The sequence below is a fragment of the Anolis sagrei genome, chromosome 8 (genome assembly GCF_037176765.1).
Source record: "Anolis sagrei isolate rAnoSag1 chromosome 8, rAnoSag1.mat, whole genome shotgun sequence".
NCBI classification, from domain to species: Eukaryota; Metazoa; Chordata; class Lepidosauria; order Squamata; family Dactyloidae; genus Anolis; species Anolis sagrei.
Window position 1 is genome coordinate 27,437,064 of NC_090028.1, and position 22,121 is coordinate 27,459,184.

Genomic DNA, 22,121 nt, shown 5'->3' on the forward strand with positions numbered 1-22,121 from the left:
CCAGCAGGAAAAGGCCACTTTACTGGGAATTGCACGCATTATTCACCGATACATCACACAGTCCTAGACCCTTGGGAAGTGTTCGACGTGTGATCCAATACAACAGCCAGCAGAGTGATCTTTTTTGCTGTGGACTCATCTTGTCGTGTTTCAAATAATAATAATGTGGCATAACACAGTTGCATTCCAATAGCAATGCAATTCCTGTTTTCCAGCTACTATTCCAAGTTCCTGAAATTTTTGTTTATTTTCAAAAACGATTAAAAGCAACAAGCAAAAAATAAGTAGATATTTTTTGCAAGGAGTGAATACACAACGCAGTGCTACTCTTCTGCAATGGGGATGTATAGTGTTTGTGCCATGTATCTCTCCATCCTACACCCTATTCCTATGTAAGGAAAGATGCTTTTCAGCCCAGCTCTATCTCTCTGCCTACAGTGGTCTGAGTGTCAATCCTACTGCCGTGTGCATGGATGCTGCATCTTGGAGGGGGAGGTATGCCGTCAGTTCTCCAATCCCCATCCCATTCCTTCATCCGGCCTTCCTCTCCCAGGCCCCAACGCAACACATGTGCTGTCTGTCAGAGACCCGGCCGGGCTATTTTCGCTCTCTATCCAAAGGAGAACAGAGAGAGAAAGGAAAGGGGACAGAGCCTCATTCCCACGCTGATCTCGGACGTAATGGGCACCTTATTCTGCATAGTCTCCTGCCTCCTGGCAACCCTTGGCACACAGGTGAGTACAGGGCAAGTGAATGGGCCAAAAAGTTGGTGGAAACTGTTTTGCTTCTTCTCCCTTTGGCTTGCCCTATTTAGGATTACAGACAAAGGGTAACAGTTGAGGGCCTTGATTATTCCACTCTTCTCTCCTTCTCCTTCTCTTCCTTTCCCTCTCTTTCTTCTTCTCTTTCAGCTTCTTCCTCTTCCTCTTCTTCACTTTCTCTTCCATTTACTTTTCCTCTCTTCATTCTCCTCCCCCTCTTCCTCTTCCTCCTTTCATACTCTTGTCCTTCTCTTCCTTTCCTCTGCTTTCTCTTCCTTCTCCCCTCCTCTTCCTCTCCTTCACTTTGTCTTCCTTCTCCTCTTTTCTTTCTCCTCTCCTTTTCCTCTCTTCCTTTCCCTTTCTTTCTTCTTTTTTCTTCTTCCTCTCCTTCACTTTCTCTTCCTTCTCCTCTCCCTCTCTTCCTCCTCTTCCTCTCCTTCACTATCTCTTTCTTCTCCTTCTATCTTCCTTCTCCTCTCCTCATCCTCTGTTCCTCTTCATTTTCCCTTCCTTCTCCTTTTTCCTTCTCCTCTCCTCTTCCTCTTTTCCTCTCATTCTCTTCCTTTCCTGCACTTTTTCTTTTTCTCTTCTACCTCTCCTTCACCTTTTCTTCCTTCTCCTCTCCTTTTCATCTCTTCCTCTTCTCTTCCTCTACTTCTCTTTCCCTCTCTTTCTTCTCTTTTTCTTCTTCCTCTCCTTCACTTTCTCTTCCTTCTTCTTCTATCTTCCTTCTCCTCTCCTCTTCCTCTCTTCCTCTTCATTTTCCCTTCCTTCACCTCTTTTCCTTCTCCTCTCCTCTTCCTCCTTTCCTCTCCTTCTCTTCCTTTCCTGCTCTTTTTTCTTTTTCTCTTCTTCCTCTTCCTCTTTTTCACTTTTTCTTCCTTCTCCTTCTCTTCCCTTTCTTTTCCACTCATCTCTTCTTCCTTCTCTTTCTCCTCTCTTCCTTCTCCCCTCCTCTTCCCCTCCTTCACCTTTTCCGTTCTCTCTCTTTCTTCTTTTCTCTTCTTCCTCTTCCTCCCTTTCTCTCTTTCTCTTCCTTTTTCTTCTCTTCCCTTTCTTCTCCTCTCCTCTCCCTCTCTTCTTCTTCTTCTTCTTCTTCCTCCTCCTCCTCCTCCTCTTCCCATTCTCTTTCTCGGCCCTGGCAAACAGTGGCTCTGATCCCAAGCAAGTTATAAATCAGCTTTGGGTTTTAGTCTGAACTTTACAGGAGTGCCACATTATAAGCCTTGGGTTCTTTCAGTGACTTTAAGTTAAAGGAGAGGCACACACCCACAGCATCGGTGACTGATGTCCCAGTGTCAGTGCAGGAATATGCTTTGGACTTTGGTCCGAACTTTCAGTCAAATAAGGCATGAGGCCCTCAATACAAAACTATCTGTAGTGGAAAAAGTTCTGGAGTTTCGGAAAAGCCAAGCAAATTAGTGAAAAGTGTTGTGTTTCTTCTCCATTTGAATTGGCACACTTAGGAAACGGGAGGCTCTGGATTATTGAGGGTTTATTGTGGGTTGGGGAAAACAAAACTTTATGTATTTGTTGATTTTTTTCAGTTTGTCATGTCTTTCCTCTTGAGGCTGAGAGAATGGTACTTGCTCAAGTGCACCCAATAGGTTTCCATGGCATCTCCCCGGTGGGATGAATGCAGTTTGACACCACTTTAACTGCTATGGCTCAATGCGATGAAGCCCTGGGACGTCTAGTTTGGTGCGGCCCTAGCTCTCTTTGACAGGGAAGACTAAAGACCTTGCCAAACTACAACTCCCATGATTCCATTGCATTGAGCCATGGCACTTCAAGTGGGGTCTAGCTGCATTTATTTCATTCCTAGGTGCAAACCTCTCTATATACCCCCTTATCGCCATCCGGACTCAGCATTATCCCACCTATTTGCCAGCTTGAGACTCAAAACTTAATAGACATAAATACAATCTAAAACCTCGTGGCTGCAAAAACATGCATTGCATGGAAGTTACTTTTGCACCTATTCCACAACTACCATTGTGTTCCATTGTGGTCATTGGATGCTTCTGTCCTTTGCAATGTCGACTGATGTTGGGTCCCCCCTCCCTCCTATTTCTGACAGCTGCCCTCTGAGTCAGGAATGAGCGTGAAATCTCCATTGAGGCAGCTGGGAGCATGAAAATGCAGTGGCGAATGGACGGGAACCTTGCTTTCCATGTGGCTCGCATTAGCAACACTTGGAAGGGGTCATAATTTGGGGGATGCAAGGAGAGACTCATGTGCTATTCTGGACATAGCTCTCCATCCCTTGTTGTTAGGGATATGCAATGGAATATGCCTCAGAGTCAGTCCATTTTAAGCAGAGGCTGGATGGCCATCTGTTGGGAGGGATTGGATGGGGCCTTCCAATAATAATAATAATAATAACAACAACAACAATCAAACAAAACAAACCTCTATACAACTTGGATTAGTATCCAAGTTGTATAGAGGTTTGTTTTGTTTCAGGGGTCCTGAAACTAAGGCCCAGGGGCCGGATGTGGCCCTCCAAGATCATTTACCTGGCCCTCACTCACGGTCAACCTAAGTCTGAAATGACTTGAAAACACACAACAACAACATTTCTGTATTGTCGAAGGCTTTCATGGCTGGAATCACTAGGTTCTTGTGGGATTTTCGGGCTATATGGCCATGTTCTAGAGGCATTTCTCCTGACATTTCGCCTGCATCTATGGCAAGCATCCTCAGAGGTAGTGAGGTCAGACTACACAGAGAAGCCATTGAAATACACAAGCATGTGGACAATTTCAACAGAAAGGAGGAAACCATGAAAATGAACAAAATTTGGCTACCAGTATTTAAAAAAACTCTAAAATTTCAACAGCACAACAACAGAGAAGAAGAAGGCAGGGACATCTAATCACCTCTCAACAAAAGTTTGCTCCAGGCACAGTCAGCCCATTGTATGCTAATCAAGGTGGTCAGTTGAAACATTCACACCTAGCTCCAGCAGACAAGAGTCCTTTTCTCACCGTGGTCATTCCACAGATATATAAATCATTTTGCCTAGTTCCAACAGACCTCACTACCTCTGAGGATGCTTGCCATAGATGCAGGCGAAACGTCAGGAGAGAATGCCTCTAGACCATGGCCATACAGCCCGAAGAAACCTACAACAATCAATAATAATAATAATAATAATAATAATAATAATAATGTATTTCTTACCCGCCTCTCTTCATGGCTCCAGGCAAATCACATCATCATGATCTGCATATGGCAGAATAGGCCTGAACTGGATGGCCCTTGGAATCTCTTCCCACTCTATGGCTCTTTAATAAATAAATATGCATAAAATACTTCTTTCCTTTAATTCTGCACATTCATTGCTTGCAACGGTAAATATTGGAGCAAACCAGAACTCTAGAACCAGTGCAAATCCCCATTCTTGCACACCAAACAAATGGACCAGACTGGTGTCGTTTTTCACCGCAAAGGGAGTGTGGTATTCCTCCATGCGCAGGCGTTTGGGACTCAGCATCCATACCCAGCCACCTGCTGCAGAGGAATGCAAAGCCGAGGCACAAATAACATTTTAGGGCAGAGAGAAAAGGGTCGGGGTCCCATTTGGCAAAAGGACCCAGTTTAGGTTTGTGGGTTTGTGGCTCAATTGATTCCAGCCATGAAAAGGCAAGGTTACCTATTGCTTATGGGTGCAGCTACATTGTAGAACGAATGTAGTCCAGTACCACTTTTAAGTGCCATGGCTCAATTCCGCGGAATCCTGGGAGCTGTAGTTTTCCAAGGTCTTTAGCCTTCTCTGTGGGCATCCACACTCCAGAATGAATGCAGTTCAACACTTTTAACCACCATGACTCAATCCTATGATGTGACGGGAGTTGTCGTTTCCCAAGGTCTTGAGTCTTCTCAGCCAAACTCTCAGTATTCCATAGCATTGGGTCATGGCGTTTGAAGGGCTCTCAAACTGCATTCATTCTACAGTGTAGATGCACCCTATGATCTGTTCTGGTTTCTTTGCAGTGAATTTACAAAAAAAAAGAGCAAACCCCCCCCCCCCCCAAAAAAGGTAACAATTGGGAAAATAAAATTATAAATAACAGAGTAATAAATAAAAAAACATATATAAATAATTAGCATGTAAAATAAACAAAATAATAATAATAAATGAAATAATAATTATATATATGACAATATAAAATAAGTAAATAAATATTTAAATACATAAAATAAAGAAAGAAAAAGGTAACAATTGGGAACATAAAAGAACGAATAATAAATAAAAATAATAAAATAAATAAATAAATAATAAAATATAAATAATAAATAATAAAACATGTAATAAATACATATATAAAAAGATATAATAAATAAATAATAAAATATGAAATAAATAAATAATAAATATTTAAAGAAATAAATAAATAAACAAGAAAGGGAACAATTGGAATAATAAAACATAATAAATACATATATAAAAAAGATATAATAAATAAATAATAAAATATTAAATAAAGAATAATAAATATTTAAATAAATAAAATAAATAAACAAAAAAGAGAACAATTGGAAAACTATTATTATTATTATTATATTTATACTCCTCTTTACTTCCCAAGGAGAACTCAAAGCAGCTTGACATAAAAGCATTAGTATACAATTTAAAAATATACGAATATGCAAGCATTAAAACAGAATCGAACGCAATACAAATATTATGTGTATAGACACATACACACACATATATATGCATATGTATTACAGTAATTCAAAAACTTTGTTTCCCAATTGTATATATTTCTATATAGTTCTAGAAAGCAATGAAAACGTAAATAGCAATGGAACCAGTAACAATAAAAGTTACTTTTTAGTAATGAATAAAGGATAAATATAACTCTTTATTCACCAAAAGGAATCATAGGAAGGCATCTTTGTAAGTATTGCTGGAAAAAAATTATATATATAGAGAGAGAGAGAGAGAGCAATTTCTATAGCTCTTACTCCAAGCAACATATCAGTGCTATCACCCCACTCTGCTTTTTAGTCCCAACTGCCTTAGAAGCTCTCTTGAAGCATTGGGGAGCTATGAGCAGTTTCTTTAGAGAGCACAATTGAAGTTCAGACTAGAACCCAGAATGGATTCTCTGCCTGCTTTTGGCCTGAGCCCAGATGGGAGTCATGTGTGGGAAAAGAGACGGAGGCGGGTTGATTCTTTCGGAACAGAAACGAAAATAGACTTCAGAGGGAAGGAATGAAAAGGGCAGGAAGTTGCAATGCAGACAGCTCCCTTGGGTTTGGTGCAGCCCAAAACAGAACTGGGAAAGGAGGAAAGAAGAAGAGGATCGGGGCCATCTTCCCAGGCCTCCTCCTTTCCCATCACCCCTGGTAGTGCAAATGGTTAAACCAGCATTTCTCAACCTGGGGGTCGGGACTCATGGGGGGTGTTGCGAGGGGGTCACCAAAGACCATCAGAAAACACAGTATTTTCTGTTGGTCATGGATGGGGGTTCTGTGTGGGAAGTTTGTCCCAATTCTATCGTTGGTGGGGTTCAGAGTGCTCTTTGATGGTACAACTCCCAAATGTCAAGGTCTATTTTCCTCAAACTCCACATACGTTCACATTTGGGTGTATTGAGTATTTGTGCCAAGTTTGGTCCAGATCTATCATTATTCAAGTCCACAGTGCTCTCTGGATGGAGGTGCACTACAACTCCAAAAAGCAAGGTCAATGCCCCCTAAACTCTTCAAGTATTTTTTGTAGATCATGGAAGTTCTGTGTGCCAAATTTGGTTCAATTCCATCATTGGTGGGGTTCAGAATGATCTTTGATTGTAGGTGAACTATACATCCCAGCAGCTACAACTCCCAAATGGTTTTGCAGCCCTTAAGAGTAGAATTTTTTGCAATACGTGGAATCCTTCAAAGGCTCTGGCACATGAGTTTGAATCTTTGCACAGTTCAGAATGCTCTCCTTTTTTCCACCACCGGCTAATAGACGGGACCCCCATTTGGTGCCCTTCCCCATGAATTCCTCTACGACAGGAGGGCCCTAAAACCTGCAGAGCGGCAGCTGTTCCTCCACAAAACCCCAAAGGGGTCTAGGGTTTCCATTGAGGAATGCCACACAGCTGTCCTCCAGAAATCTCTAGGAACAAGAGGTTTGCCACGAGGGAGGACATTGTCTTTTTTTTTTTTTTTGGGGGGGGGGGGGGAGGTAGATCCATTATATTCCAGTTTTTACACTCAAATGATGGAGCCAAATTGGAGTTAGGTAGGGCATTACCAGGAAATAATGTTTCCTCTTTTTTTCCTCCCTTCACCCTTCTTTTGCCTTTTCTCTTCCCCCTTTTCCTCTCTTCCTCCCTCTATCCTCCTCCTCCTATCCTTTTCTTCCTCCTCCTCTTCTCCTCAACCTCCTCCTCTTTCCCATTCCTTTACTGCTACTCCTTTTCCTCCCTTCCTTCTTCCTTTATCCTCCTCTTCCTCTCCTTCTCATTCTCTACTTCCTCTTCTCCTCAACCTCCTCCTCTTTCCCATTCATTTCCTCCTCCCCCTTTCCCTCCCTTCCTTCTTTCTCTATCCTCCTCCTCCCTTTCTTCTTTTTCTCTTCCTCCTCTACTTCCTCTTCTCCTCAACCTCCTCCTCTTTCCCATTACTTTCCTCCTCGTTTCCTCCCTTCCTCTATCCTCCTCTTCCTCTCCTCTTCCTTTCCCTTCTCTACTTCCTCTTCTCCTCAACCTCCTCTTTCCCATTCATTTCCTCCTCCTCCTTTTCCTCCCTTCCTTCTTCCTCTATCCTCCTCTTCCTCACCTCTTCCTCTACTTCCTCTTTTCCTCAACATCCTCCTCTTTCCCATTCATTTCCTCCCCCTCCTTTTCCTCCCTTCCTTCTTCCTCTATCCTCCTCTTCCTCCCCTCTTCCTCTACTTCCTCTTCTTCTCAGCCTCCTTTCCCATTCCATTACTCCTTGTCTTTTTCCTCCCTTCCATCTTCCTCTATTCTCTTCCTATCATTCTTCTCTTCCTCCTCTACTTCCGCATCTCCTCAACCTCCTTGTTTCCCTTTCTTTCCTCCTCCTTTTCCTCTCTTCCTCCTCTTCTACCCCTATCATCCTCTTCCCACCTTTCTCTTTCTCCTCCTTCTCTCTTCCTCTTATTCTCTTCTTCTCTTCCTCAGTCTTCTCTTTCTCCACCTCTCTCCCTCTCTTCTTCTTTTTCTTGGCCATGGCAAAAAGTGGCTCTCATCTCAGCGGAGCAGTGAATCGGCTTTGGGTTTTAGTCTGAACTTTAGTTTAAACAGTGGCACAAGTGCAAACTAAAACCTATAGTAGATGCACTGCTCCACTTTGGTCCCAGATGGCAGTGCCCACAATGGATCTGTTTCAGACTTTGGTCTGAACTTTGGACAGAGCTGTCAAAAATGCTGGCGTTCCTGTTATGTAACAGGAAGCTTTTCCTTCTTTTTAAAAGGGCATCTTCGGTTCTGAGGACTCCAATATTGGCACCCCGGTATTGAATCCATGGCATCGGAAGGACAGTTCGGGAAGAGTCAAGAGGGCATGGGTCATCCCACCCATCAGTGTCTCCGAAAACCACAAACGTCTTCCACATCTCTTGGTCCAGGTAAGAAATGAACATTATTTATATGCACACCATTCGCATATAAATAAATAAGTATAATATAAAAGTGAGACATAAAATAATTGGTAATTGCTAGTTAAAATCTTATGCCATTAAGTATAATGCAGAAATTCGAATTGGAGAGTGCTATAATGTCCAGATACATCAAAAGGCTGGTGAGTGTCTTTTGAGAGAGAAATCTGAATATTATTAATTATTATTAATTAATTAATATTTATTATTACTAATTAATTAATTAATTAATGTTATTAATTATTGTGTTGTTGTTGTTGTTGTTGTTGTATTGTCAAAGGCTTTCATGGCCGGAATCACTGGGTTGTTGTAAGTTTTCCGGGCTGTCTGGCCATGTTCCAGAAGCATTCTCTCCTGACATTTCACCCACATCTATGGCAGGCATCCTCAGAGGTTGTGAGGTTTGTTGGAAACTAGGAAAGTGAGGTTGATGTATCTGTGGAATGTCCAGGGTGGGAAAAAGAACTCTCGTCTGTTGGAGGGAGGTGTGAAAAAGTTGTGAAAGAACAGACAAGAGTTATTTCTCCCACCAAGATATATAAACCCCATTTTCCTAGTTTCCGACAAACCTCACAACCTCTGAGGATGCCTGCCATAAATGCAGGCAAAACGTCAGGAGGGAATGCTTCTGGAACATGGCTATACAGCCTGGAAAACTCACAACAACCCATTATTATTGTTGTTGTTGTTATTGTTTGAAATACAACAAGATGATTCCACAGCAGACAAGATCACTCTGCTGGTTGTTGTATTGGATCACACGTCGGACACTTCCCAAGGGTCTAGGACTATGTGGTGTATTGGCGAATAATGTGTGCAGATCCCAGTAAGGTGGCCTTTTGCAGCTGGCAGATGGTAATTTTGTCAGCGCTTATTGTGTTTGAGTGCAGGCCAAGGTCTTTAGGCACTGCGGCCAGTGTGCCAATCACCACAGGGACCACCTTGACTGGCTTGTGCCAGAGTCTTTTCAGTTCGATGATGATGATGATTATTATTATTATTATTATTTGAAACAGAACAAGATGAGTCCACAGCAGACAAGATCACTCTGCTGGCTGTTGCATTGATATTATTATTATTATTATTATTATTATTATTATTATTATTATTATTTGCTGCATAGGAGAGCCAGCATGGAGAGTGCATCTACATTGGAGAATTAATGCAGTTTGGCACCACTTTAATGGCCATGGCTCAATGCTGTGGAATCCTAGGGGTTATAGTTTTACCATTCCAAGGTCCTGAGCCTTCTCTGCTAAAGAGTGCCAAGCTAGAGCTCTCACTGAGCCGTAGCAGATAGTGGTATCAATCTGCATTCATTCTGCAGTGTAGAATGCATGCAGAGGCCGGACTATAGCACAGCTGATAAATCACCACCAGAAGCAATACGATCTACCAACCGAAAAGTTGCCAGTTCAAAGCCCGGGTCAGTGTGAGTGCCCAACTGTCAGCGCAGCTCACTGTTTACCTAAGCAGTTTGAAAACAGATTAGAGCTGTTGAGTAGAGAAATTAGGTACCGCTAAAAAAGCAGGGGAGATATTTACGACTCCATAAAAGAAAAAGACCAGAAATGCTGCAACCAAAAGGAAGTTCTGTTGGCTCTTCATCATAGAGGATGGAGCAACAGCACCCCCTGTGGCTGGATTTGAGCACAACCTCCAAGGCGCCGAAAAGCTGGACATCGACACAACATATCTCCTTTGGGTCTGTTCTGTCCTTGTCAGTCCAAACAGCATTGAATGTTTGCCGTGTATGTGTGCTGTGATCTGTCCTGAGTCCCTTTGGGGAGATAGGGCGGAACATAAATAAAGTGTTGTTGTTGTTGTTGTTGTTGTTAGATGCACCAAGGACTGTTATTGTTTATTGCTTTGTTTATGAGTTATTTATTGTCTGTATTGCTGTGTTGTTTTATTGATGTATTTGGGCTCGGCCTCTTGTAAGCCGCACTGAGTCCTCCGGGAGATGGTAGCGGGGTATAAATAAATGTTTATTATTATTATTATTATTATTATTATTATTATTATTATTTTCTGTCTCCCTTTGCAGATTAAATCTGACAAGCAGCAGCCCGGAGGGGTAATTTATAGCATCAAAGGACCAGGTGTGGATGAAGAGCCCAAGGACATCTTCTCCATCGAAAAGCTCAGCGGGAAGGTCTACCTCAATACCATGCTGGACCGGGAAAAGAACGACCGCTTTCGGGTGAGGAAAGCCTCATGCTCTTTGTAAATTGGGCCTCGTTATAGATTTGGGAGGCAGCCCCAAAGGTCATGGAGCAACAGCACCCCCTGTGGCTGGATATGAGCACAACCTCCAAGGTGCCGAAAAGCTGGACATCGACACAATTTGTGCTTTAACACATTGTTAAAGCACAAATAAGAAACAGTGGTACATGTAGAATGGGGGTCCATTAATACGTAATATTCAGAAGTGTGTAATTTCAAGTGATGCATTCAAAACTAATACAGGATTCCCATCTCTGTTTCTAAGCATACAGTTAAAGTTTCGAATTTTGCGACAAATTTGGAGACTGAAAACTCAATGGGGGACAGACTTCTGAACTTATATTTAATTCTATTTTAATATCTGTATGCTCTAGGTTTTAATTTACACATTGTTATGATGTGTAGTGCTAGACATTTTGAGTCTTTTTTTAGGAGAGGAAAAATGGAATATGAATACAAATAGCAGTAGCAACAACAACAACAACAAGGAGCGATACTCTAATTTTGCTGCTATGTACATAGGAGCCTCCAGTGGTGCAGCGGTTTGAACTGCTGAGCTGCTGAACTTGCTGACCAAAAGGTCAGTGGTTCAATTCCGAGGAGCGGGTTGAGTTGCCACTATTAGCCCCAGCTTCTGCCAACCTAGCAGTTCGAAAACATGCAAATGTGAGTAGATGAATAGGTACTGCTCCAATGGGAAGGTAATGGCGCTCCATGCAGTCATGCCAACCACATGACCTTGGAGATGTCTGTGGACAATGCCAGCCCTTCCGGGGTGCAGGGGTGAGCTCCTGCTGTTAGCCTCAGCTTCTGCCAACCGAGTAGTTCAAAAACATGCAAATGTGAGTAGATCAATAGGTACTGCTCTGGCAGGAAGGTAACGGTGCTCCATGCAGTCATGCTGACCACATGACTTTGGAGACGTGCATGGACAACGGCAACCCTTTGACTTAGAAATGGAGACGAGCATCACCCCCCCCCCCCACCGAATCGGACACAACTATTTATTTATTTACGTCATTTATATGCTGCCCTTCTCACCCCAAAGGGGATTCAGAGCGTCTTAAAAGTTATATGTACATACACTATATTATATTATTAGCATAGCACAATATTAGTATGATATATTACTATATTGTACTATACCACTACACTGTAATATTGTTAGTAATATTATATGTAATATAAAATATATAATTATTATATTGTATTATTATTGTTCTATTGTATTACAATATTATGATCAATATTATATGTGTATGCAATATATTATCATTATTAGCATAGGACAATATGAGTTTTATATGAATAACTATATTGTACTATACCACTATACTGCAATATTATAGTAATATTACATGTAATATATAATGTACAATTATTATATCATATTATTAGTATTATATTACTAGACTAGACTTAATGTCAAGGGGAAACCTTTACCTTTTACCTAATTACAGTGCTTTTGGTTTTAATTCCCACATTGTATGGATTTTAGCGTTAGCTGCTTTGAGTCTGCTTTGAGGGAGAAAAAGCGGGATAACAACAACAACAACAACAACAATTGTTGTGGAATCTGAGCTGTTAGGCTCAAAAATAACCCTCACTTGGGGTGATTCCACCGTAAATATAGCAGCGTACCAGAAGTAAACATCGTAACTAGCAGAAACTTACATGTGATGAGCTGGGATAGCCTTCTATTTCTTAGGATGGCACAGGATTGCAGAGTCAGAACTTTAGGTTCAAAAATATTTATTTAAGTAAAAGAAATACATTCTAGATAGAAAAGGTTTTGGAGCTCACTAGCTTACTTGGGCTCATCTTTTAAGGGAATAAAAAGGTAAAAAGTAAAAAAAAAAATCCATGCAGCTACTTTTTGCCTAAAGAGAGAGGCAAAATGCATCCTCAGTGGAAGGAAGCAAAGGCAGAAGTGACTGGAAAATGGTGAGTGGCCACATGACCAAGCCCAGGACAATAAAAATACATTTTAAAAGTAAATTCCCTCACAGAGATTCCATTCCTACATATTCAAAGGGGGAGGAGACAGTGGCAAGGAGGAGGAGGAAAGACAAAGCCCTTTTTGGTAAACATATAGGAAAAGAATCCCTCAGCTTAATCCTATCTCTAGTCTAACTACTCATTGAGGACTGGAGACTTGATGACACAAGAGACGTGTGCAGTTCAGGGATGAAACCCAACAATAATAATTTAATTATTATGATTATTATAAGAATATACACCCTTGGCCTTACCTAAAGGGTTTTGTTTGGTGCATTCTGGACTCAGCAGGCCTGTAAGGAGAGAGGTGGCAATTCAAGGGAATCCAAGAAGTTGTGTCCAAAAAGCAGGTCATTTCCAAGCTTAGGATTTGACTAAGGGTTTTTCTGCAAAATGTAAGGATTCTGTCTTAATTTTGGAAAACCCAAGAGCTTGACCTCTTCTGCTTTGCCCATGTCCAGCTCAAGGCGTTTGCCCTGGATCTCAGTGGAGTTCCTCTGGAAGACCCCACAGACTTGGAGATCGTGGTCATGGACCAGAATGACAACCGCCCGCTCTTCCGGCAAAAGGCCTTTACAGGGCGCGTGGTGGAAGGAGCAGCTCCAGGTGAGTGTCCCCATCCATAGCTTCTGGTCATCAATGCCAGGCCACTTCTGCATCTTCTGTCCTTTTGGGTCTCTCTAACCAAATGGAGCCTTCAAGTTACAGATCAACCTATGGCGACCCCATTGACTTAATAGGGTTTACTTGGGGAAAGACTCCCCAGAGGCAGCTTTGACACTTCCTTCCTCTGAAATAGAGCCCAGATGATCTGATATTTGCTCATTGCTTCCCATCCAAGTACTAACTAAGGATGACCCTGCTTAGTTTCAGGCCACTTGTTGACTAATGGTTATCCCAGGAGCTTTCTAGGGTTTTATCGAACCAGGGATCCTCAAAGATGGCTTTCATCCGGAATAGAACCCACGTCAACTGGTATTCATTTGTGGCCTCCCATCCAAGTCTTAACCTGGGCTGACCCTGCTTAGCTCCCAAGATTGGCAGCCATGATGTTCCCATCGGCCCTTTCCCTTTCCCCAGGTACCTTTGTGATGAAGGTGGAAGCCAGTGATGCCGACGATCCTGAGACGGACAATGCGGCCCTGAAATACTCCATCCTGGAGCCGAAAGCGAGAGACATCTTCAGAATCGACGAGGCCTCCGGGGAAATTCAGACGGCAGAAGTTGCTCTTGACCGAGAGGTAGGGATTCACCCCAAATGACCCCTAAGGAATGGAACAGGAGCAAATCCAGGTGGGGTGCAGAGCTGAATGCGTGAAGAGAAATAATAATAATAATAATAATAATAATAATAGTAATAATAATAATCTTTATCTCCCCAAAGGGACTCAGGGCGAATTCCAAACATAAAAGGCAAACATTCAATGCCTGAGTACAACAACAATAAATCCATACGAACAAACTTTATACAACCCAACATATAAATACGTATTATAACTTAACAAACTAAAATTAAATAAAAAGTACAACTTGTTATAACAGATATGACAAAACATCAAATGGAAACAATAATTGTATTGTCAAAGGCTTTCATGGCCAAAATCACAGGGTTGTTGTAGGTTTTTTCAGGCTATATGGCCATGTTCTAGAGGCATTGTCTCCTGACGTTTCGCCTGCATCTATGGCAAGCATCCTCAGAGGTAGTGAGGTCTGTTGGAACTAGGAAAAAGGGTTTATATATCTGTGGAATGACCAGGGTGGGACAAAGGACTCTTGTCTGTTGGAGCTACATGTGAATGTTTCAACTGACCACCTTGATTAGCATTTGATGGCATGGCAGTGCCTGGAGCAATCTTTTGTTGAGAGGCGATTAGATGTTTCCTCTCTGTTGTTTTGCTGTTGTAATCTTAGAGTTTTAATATTGGTAGCCAGATTGTGTTCATTTTCATGGTTTCCTCCTTTCTGTTGAAATTGTCCACATGCTTGTGGATTTCAATGGCTTCTCCGTGTTGTCTGACATGGTGGTTGTGAGAGTGGTCCAGCATTTTTGTGTTCTCAAATAATATGCTGTGTCCAGGTTGGTTCATCAGGTGCTCTGCTATGGCTGACTTCTCTGGTTGGAGTAGTCTGCAGTGCCTTTCATGTTCCTTGATGCGTGTTTGGGCAATGCTGCTGCGTTTGGTGGTCCCTCTGTAGACTTGTCCACAGCTGCATGGTATACGGTAGACTCCTGAAGAAGTGAGAGGATCCCTCTTGTCCTTTGCTGAACGGAGCATTTGTTGGATTTTTTGGTGTGTCTGTAGATAGTTTGTATGTTGTGTTTCCTCATCAGTTTCCCTGTGCGGTCAGGGGTTCCCTTGATGTATGGCAAGAACACTTTTCCTCTGGGTGGATCTTTGTCTTGACTCTCATGGCTTGTTCTCGGTCTTGCAGTACTTCTGATGTCTGAGGTGGAGTCTCCATTGGCCTGTAGAGCCCAGTTGAGGTGGTTCAGTTCATCTTGGAGGAGGTGGGCTTCGCAGGTTCTTTTTGCACGGTCTGCCAAGGCTTGAATGGTGCTTCTTGTTTTGACTTGGGTGATGGTTGGAGTTTTTATGTAGATATCTATCTCTGTGTGTGGTTTTTCTGTAGACGGTGTGACCCAATTGTTGATCTGGTTTGCGGATGACTAGGACATCTAGAAAAGGCAGTCTTCCTTCATTTTCTTTTTCCATTGTGAATTGGATGTTTGGGTGGATGCTGTTAAGATGATCCAGTAACCTGTTTAGTTCTTCTTCTCCATGGCTCCAAATGGTGAAGGTGTCATCCACATAACTGAACCATATTGTGGGCTTTTTGGTTGCTGTTTCCAGGGCTTGTTTTTCAAAGTGTCCCATGTAGAAATTAGCTATGACCATACATCATGAAAAACTCACAACAACCAAGTGATTTCGACCATGAAAGCCTTTGACAATACATTAAATTGGGTTGTTGTGAGTTTTCCAGGCTGTCTCGCCATGTTCCGGAAGCATTCTCCCTGACGTTTCACCTCCATCTATGGCAGGCATCCGTAGAGGTTGTGAAGTCATGAAAGAACTGGAACATGGCCATACAGCCTGGAAAACTCACAGCAACACAAGCCCTGATTTTTACCTGTGAGGTATTATTTCTGATGTTTTTTTCATCATGAGGAATGTCCTTGTCGACTTTGGAGCTTCTCCATCTCCATTGTAGAATTAATGCAGTTGATCACCACTTGAATTGCTGTGGCTCAATCCTGTGGTTTGGTGAGGTACCTGCAATCTTTGGAAAAGAAGGCTAGGGCAGTTCAAAACTACTATGATCCCATAGCCTTGAGCCATGATAGTTCAAATGGTGCCAAGCCGGATTCACTCTACATTTGCGATGCATTCCCTTCAGGGCTCTTCCTTGCATCGTGACCGCTTTCCGTCTCTTTTCCATACAGGTGATAGGAGTGTATAACCTGACCCTTCAGGTGGCTGATATGTCCGGAGAGGGACTGGCCACCACTGCTGCAGCCGTCATCTACGTGGACGACATCAACGACAACCCCCCGGAGTTTGCGGAGGAAGAGGTGAGAAACCCAACAGCAGTGACTCTTCTTTGTTTTCCATTTGAGGATGATGGATATCATTAATACTTTTTAAACATTGAAAAGATTCAGTGAGACAGAGTAGATCACAGGCACTTTACAGAGAAAGAAAGTAGTCTGTAGTTACATTGGTTACACAAACAAACAAAAAAGGGGAAACATTTATTTATTATTTATTTATTTACAGTATTTATATTCCGCCCTTCTCATCCACAGGGGACTCAGGGCGAATTACAATGCACATATACATGGCAAACATTCAATGCTATTTAGACATACAACATATACAGACAGACACAGAGGCGATTTAACATTCCAGCATTTCCAGCTTCATGAGGGTATGCTTAGTTCCGGCCACAGGGGGAGCTACTGCTTCACCGTCTGCTTGTGACACCGGGTCCTTTGATGGAGTACTTCCTAATTCTTCTGCACGCATCTGGAAGGTTTTATGGCATCGTAATTTAGTTAAATTAACCTCCCCGCATAAACTAAAGGTTAAGGTTTTTCCCTGACATAACGTCCAGTTGTGTCTAACTCTGGGTGTTGGTGCTCATATATATTTCTAAGCCAAAGAGCCGGCATTTTCCGTAGACACTTCCAAGGTCATGTGGTCGGCATGACTGCATGGAGTGCCGTTACCTTCCCACCAGAGTGGTACCTATTGATTTACTCACATTTGCATGTTTTCGAACTGCTAGGTTGGCAGAAGCTGGGGCTGACAGCGGGAGTTCATGCTGCTCCCTAGATTCGAACCTGCGACCTTTCGGTCAACAAGTTCAGCAGCTCAGTGCTTTAGCCCACTGTGCCACTGGGGGCTCCTTCCCCACATAAAGCGGTATCTAAATTTCCTACTTGACAGATGCAACTGTCTTTTGGGCTGCATAGGTTGACAGCAAGCTAGACTATTAATGGTCAGGAGTTTACTTCAGCTTGGACTGGCTTCGAACTCATGACCTCAATAGTAATTTAATGAAGCTAGCTACTAACTAGCTGCGCCAGAGCCCTGTCCTCACATATACTCCAACATTCATTCATAATTAATTCATTCTTCATGTATCCATTACCATCCCTCCTTCCTTCTCCTGCAAATCGGCCATTCTGCGTTACACCATCTTCTCTGTTCCTTGCACTCCAAGGCTGGGAATCACCTCTGTACTTAACACACAATCCAGTTCAAGGTAAAATCGTGAAACAGTTTATTGGAGACTATGTGTAAAAAGCACTCCAGCAAAATAGTGTAAAAATCAATGCCCCAAAAACCAGAATAATCCGCAGAGTTCAGAGTACATGAAATGCATCAAAAACCAGGAATAGCAGGTAAAGTCCAAGCAATCAACACAAGAAGGGGATGGGAGAGAGAGTGGGGCCTCTCCAGATGAAGAGATCGGGTGGGTTCATAAACAGAAATGTGGTCACACAGGTAGGTGGGTCCCAAACCATTCAAGGACTTTGTAGGTAAGAACCTGCACCCTTGGAAGACTTGACTTGGCTCCAACGTTGTCTAGACTGAGGGAATACTCTGCTGGCCTTTCTAATATAGACAGAAAGCCATGCTGTTGACTTTCCAAGGCTGATAAGGAAAGCAGCAGTTCCGGACATAAGGGCTTTATCATTATTAGTCGAACTGACCTTTGTACTGCTTTGCGAGATATCCTATGTTGATGGAACATTAATCTTCTATCTAACTGTTGCTCGTTAGCTTGTCCTCTTGGAGTTGTCTCCTCCTCCACTGCATCTTCCTCCCCTGACTATGGCCTTGCATCTCTAGGGAACTGCCTTTCTGGAATGTGGGACAGAGAGCTCTCATTCCCAAGGCTTAAAATCTCCTGATTCTCCTGATGATCCGCAGGCCCAGAATCCCCACTGTCATCATCAGGCTGCGTAACAGGCCCAGAATCCTAAGTGAGATCAGGTTCAGGTGCAATCAAAGACTGGACTACAACACTTTTGGAGAAGGAGGCAGGTGATCAGACTCTTCCTGTCTGCCACACTTTTGGATAGTAAAAAGGTCTCTTATATAGCAGTTTCCTGCTGTTGTTGTTCCAAAAAGTTGTAAATGACTGGCAGGTTGTTTTGTAGCTAAAACATGCTGACTCCATCAGTTCCGGACAGATGTTAGTTTTTCTTCCATAACAGATATTGGTTATCCTTGAAGAATCATTGTCTTTGACTATGTAAACATGTTGTTTACATAGTGTTGACTTAAAGAATAATTGTTTTTGACTATGATTCTGTTTACTTAAAGAATCACTGTCTTTGACTATGTAAACATGTTGTTTCCAACACAAGCAGTTCATGAATTCTTCACTCCCTTTTACAGTTTTCCAGGCCTCAGACTTAGGATGGTGTCTTCAGTCTTGCCAGGTCCCATTCATATACCTTTCTTACAATTTCATTCAAACCACTCATCATATTGATCACAGGGGTTTGTGGATGCCCTTCCCATTGCTGATAACATGGCCCCCAATGTGCCTTGCAGTTTTCCATGGAGGTCCCCGAAAACCGTCGAGGTGCAGTGGTTGGCCGGGTGCCGGTCCAAGACAAGGACTTTCCAGGGTCTCCCAACTGGTTGGCCAAGTTCACCATTTTGGAAGGAGACCCCGAGGGGGCCTTTTCCATCCACACTGACCCCCTCACCAATGACGGCGTCATCTCCTTGAGAAAGGTAAGGATGGCTCTCAAGGGGGCCCAGACTTTTTAAATATGCCCAAACACATAGATGACCCATTTCTCTTTCTCCAGGCCTTGGATTACGAGGAGCGGAACCGTTTTGAGTTGCTCATCTCCGTCCAGAACCAAAGTCCGCTGGAGCTGACTGCTCCCAAAGCTGCCCGGTCTTTGGCCACGGCGCGGGTGCGAGTGGTGGACGTCAACGAAGCCCCTTTCTTCAAAGAGAATCCATGGAAGGGGAGCGTGAGCGAAGGTGCACCCCCCGGCACACAGGTTGCACTTTGCCATGCCAGCGATCCCGACACACACCAAGTTCAGGAACTCCGGTGAGTTTGGATGGATGAATGACTGTATTGACTAAAATCTAATGCTCACCTTTTTGGGCTTAATTACCTTCCCAAACCTAGGGTGTGCAGTAGATTCATATAATATGGTAATCTTAGTTCTGACCCAAAGCCATAGGGGAAGCTTTGGGGTGCTTTGAATGTAATTTTCCTGCTTCTTGACAGGGAGTTGGACTGGATGGCCCAACTCTATGTTTCTATGATTCCTGGAGCACCTGGAGCTCCACTTTGAGGGATCTCATCTCTCATTTCATTGCCATGGCTCAATGCTATGCAATCCTAGGATTTGAGGCATCAACATTCTTTGGCAGCCCCCTTGATCCCAAACGACAGCCCCATGACTCCATAGCATTGAACCAAGGCAATTAAAGTGGATTCATTCTACAGCACTGATGCAGCCCAAGGTTTTCTTTTCCATTGCTGAAAGCTTTGGTGTTCTAACACTTAAAGAAGGAATTGTAAGCATGCAGCCATTGCAATGCGCAGCTTTTTTTGCCAAATGAAGAAACTTTGCAGAGCCATCCAAAACAAATGTCGTGAGATGCTGACAGCGGGATGCAATTTCCTTCATGACAATGCGTGCCCGCACACCGCTCATGCAGCACAAGAGCTGTTGATTTCCTTTGGTTGGGATGTTTTAAGCCACCCCTCTCACAGCCTTGATTTCGCACCCAGTGACTGTCATCTGTTCACTAAATTGAAGGAACGCCTGGGTGGAAAACACTTTTCCAACAACGACGAGGTGAAAATTGAAGTGATGAACTGGCTGCAAAAGGTGGAGGGAAACTCCTATGACATAGGCATCAAAAATTTGTCGCACAGATGACAGAATGTATTGAACTTGGATGTTGATCATGAGGAAAAATAATGTAATCCCTATGCTACAATCCATGTAAATTTCATTAATATATATTCATTTTTGGTATTTTAAAAAAATCCTGTAACCTTACTTTCCAGATAACCCTCGTATCTTGATTTGGCTCATTTGAGAGGCAAGCGCACTCCGCTGAAGGTATGATTCACTGAAATCATACCTAAAGATGTTTTTTTTTCCTTCCATTCCAGGTACTCTCTGGCCTCAGATCAGGACAGTTGGTTGGAAGTGGACCCTGAATCTGGTCTGGTGCAAACCAGACTGACGGTGCCCCCAAAAGCCATGTTTCCCGGAGGCGGGTATGCTGTGCGCATCCTAGCCACTGATAATGGTGAGGAAGCTGGACAGGGACATGGGGATCCTGGCCCTTTACGAGAGTCAAATTGCATTTAATCTACAGGCATTGGTCAACTTCGACCATCCCTCCAGGTGTTTTGGACTTCAACTCCCACAATTCCTAACAGCCTACCGGCTGTTAGGAATTGTGGGAGTTGAAGTCCAAAACACCTGGAGGGCCCAAGTTTGCCCATGCCCAATCTAGTCCACTAAGACAAGTCTATAGCACTGCATTTTAATTTTATTGCCCAACAATGCTAATCATGTGAGTTGCCCCTAACCATGGCTCCCTTGATCTTGATAGACTGCCTCCTTCTCCGTAGGGACCCCTCCACTGACAGCCACGGCCACTTTGTCCATCGAGGTCTTAGAAGTGAATGACCACGCGCCATTCCTGCTCCCTGTGGCCCGAGAGCTGTGCAGCCGAGGGGACGGCTTGCTCTTGACCGCCACTGACGAAGACCTGGCTCCGCACGCTGAGCCCTTTTCTTTCCGACTCGGCCCCACACCGATGGCTGGCAACTGGACTCTCAGCCGCACCAATGGTAAGGACTTAGGGAGAAAATGGGGGCTCTTTATTGCCCCCTACGGATTTAATTGCAGATGGATGGCAATAATAATAATAATAATAATAATAATAATAATAATAATAATAATAAAGACTCTGGCACAAGCCAGTCAAGGTGGTCCCAATGGTGATCGGTACACTGGGTGTAGTGCCTAAAGACCTTGGCCTGCACTTAAACACAATCGGTGCTGACAAAATTACCATTTGCCAGCTACAAAAGGCCACCTTACTGGGATCTGCACGCATTATTCACCGAAACATCACACAATCCTAGACACTTGGGAAGTGTCCGGCGTGTGATCCAATACAACAGCCAGCAGAGTGTCTGCTGTGGACTCAACTTGCTGTGTTTCAAATAACAACAACAACAACAACAACAACAACAACAACAATAGTGATTTTGTGATACGAAATCCAGCATATAGATCTCGTTTGCTGTGACATACTGTGCTTTTGTGTCAATGATGATGATGATGGTGATGATATACTTTATTTATATTCCGCCCTATCTCTCTGAGGAGACTCAGGGCGGATGATAGTACACATATACTGCAAACATTCAATGTTGTTATACAATTAATAAAGACAGTAAACAAAGGCAACCAATTGGGCAGTGGTCACTCAGTCTTGATACATATGGCTTGGAGTTGGCCTGGATCAGGCAAGGGCCAACTTCGACCCTCCTTTCAAGTGTTTTGGACTTTAACTCTCACAATTCCTAACAGCCGGACTACCACCTCACCTGCTTCATAGGAAATCTGCTACAAAACAGGAGCTTTTTTGTTGAATTCCAGGGCTAGAGAAACAGAAGGCAGAAATAGAAGAACAGCCTGCCTCAGAGGAGCGTACTTGCGCCATCAATGTTTAACATTTACACAAATGACCAGCCACTGCCAGAAGGGACAGAGAGTTTCATCTATGCTGATGATCGTGTCATCATCACTCAATCAGGGAGGTTTGAAATGAACAGGTGCTCTTACTGCCTATTACAAGGAAACCTAGCTGATTCCTAATCCATCTAAAATACAGACATGTGCTTTTCACCTTCAGAACAGATAAGCATCTTGAGCTCTGAGGATGACCTGGGAAGGAATCCCACTGGAGCACTGAAGCACACCAAAACAC

General features: G+C 43.1%; 1 protein-coding gene across 1 annotated transcript in view; it reads left to right on the plus strand.

Moving 5' to 3' along the window:
- Positions 1-446: 446 nt before the first annotated feature.
- The window catches only part of CDH15 (cadherin 15), a 32,402-nt gene continuing 10,727 nt past the window's right edge, over positions 447-22,121 (plus strand). The window contains 11 exon segments of the mRNA XM_060788416.2: positions 447-613; positions 615-734; positions 8,206-8,358; positions 10,436-10,591; positions 13,074-13,218; positions 13,693-13,853; positions 16,058-16,186; positions 18,684-18,869; positions 18,947-19,200; positions 20,284-20,423; positions 20,752-20,973. Of these exon segments, the coding sequence (XP_060644399.2) occupies positions 470-613; positions 615-734; positions 8,206-8,358; positions 10,436-10,591; positions 13,074-13,218; positions 13,693-13,853; positions 16,058-16,186; positions 18,684-18,869; positions 18,947-19,200; positions 20,284-20,423; positions 20,752-20,973 (1,810 nt within the window). The 5' untranslated portion in view covers positions 447-469.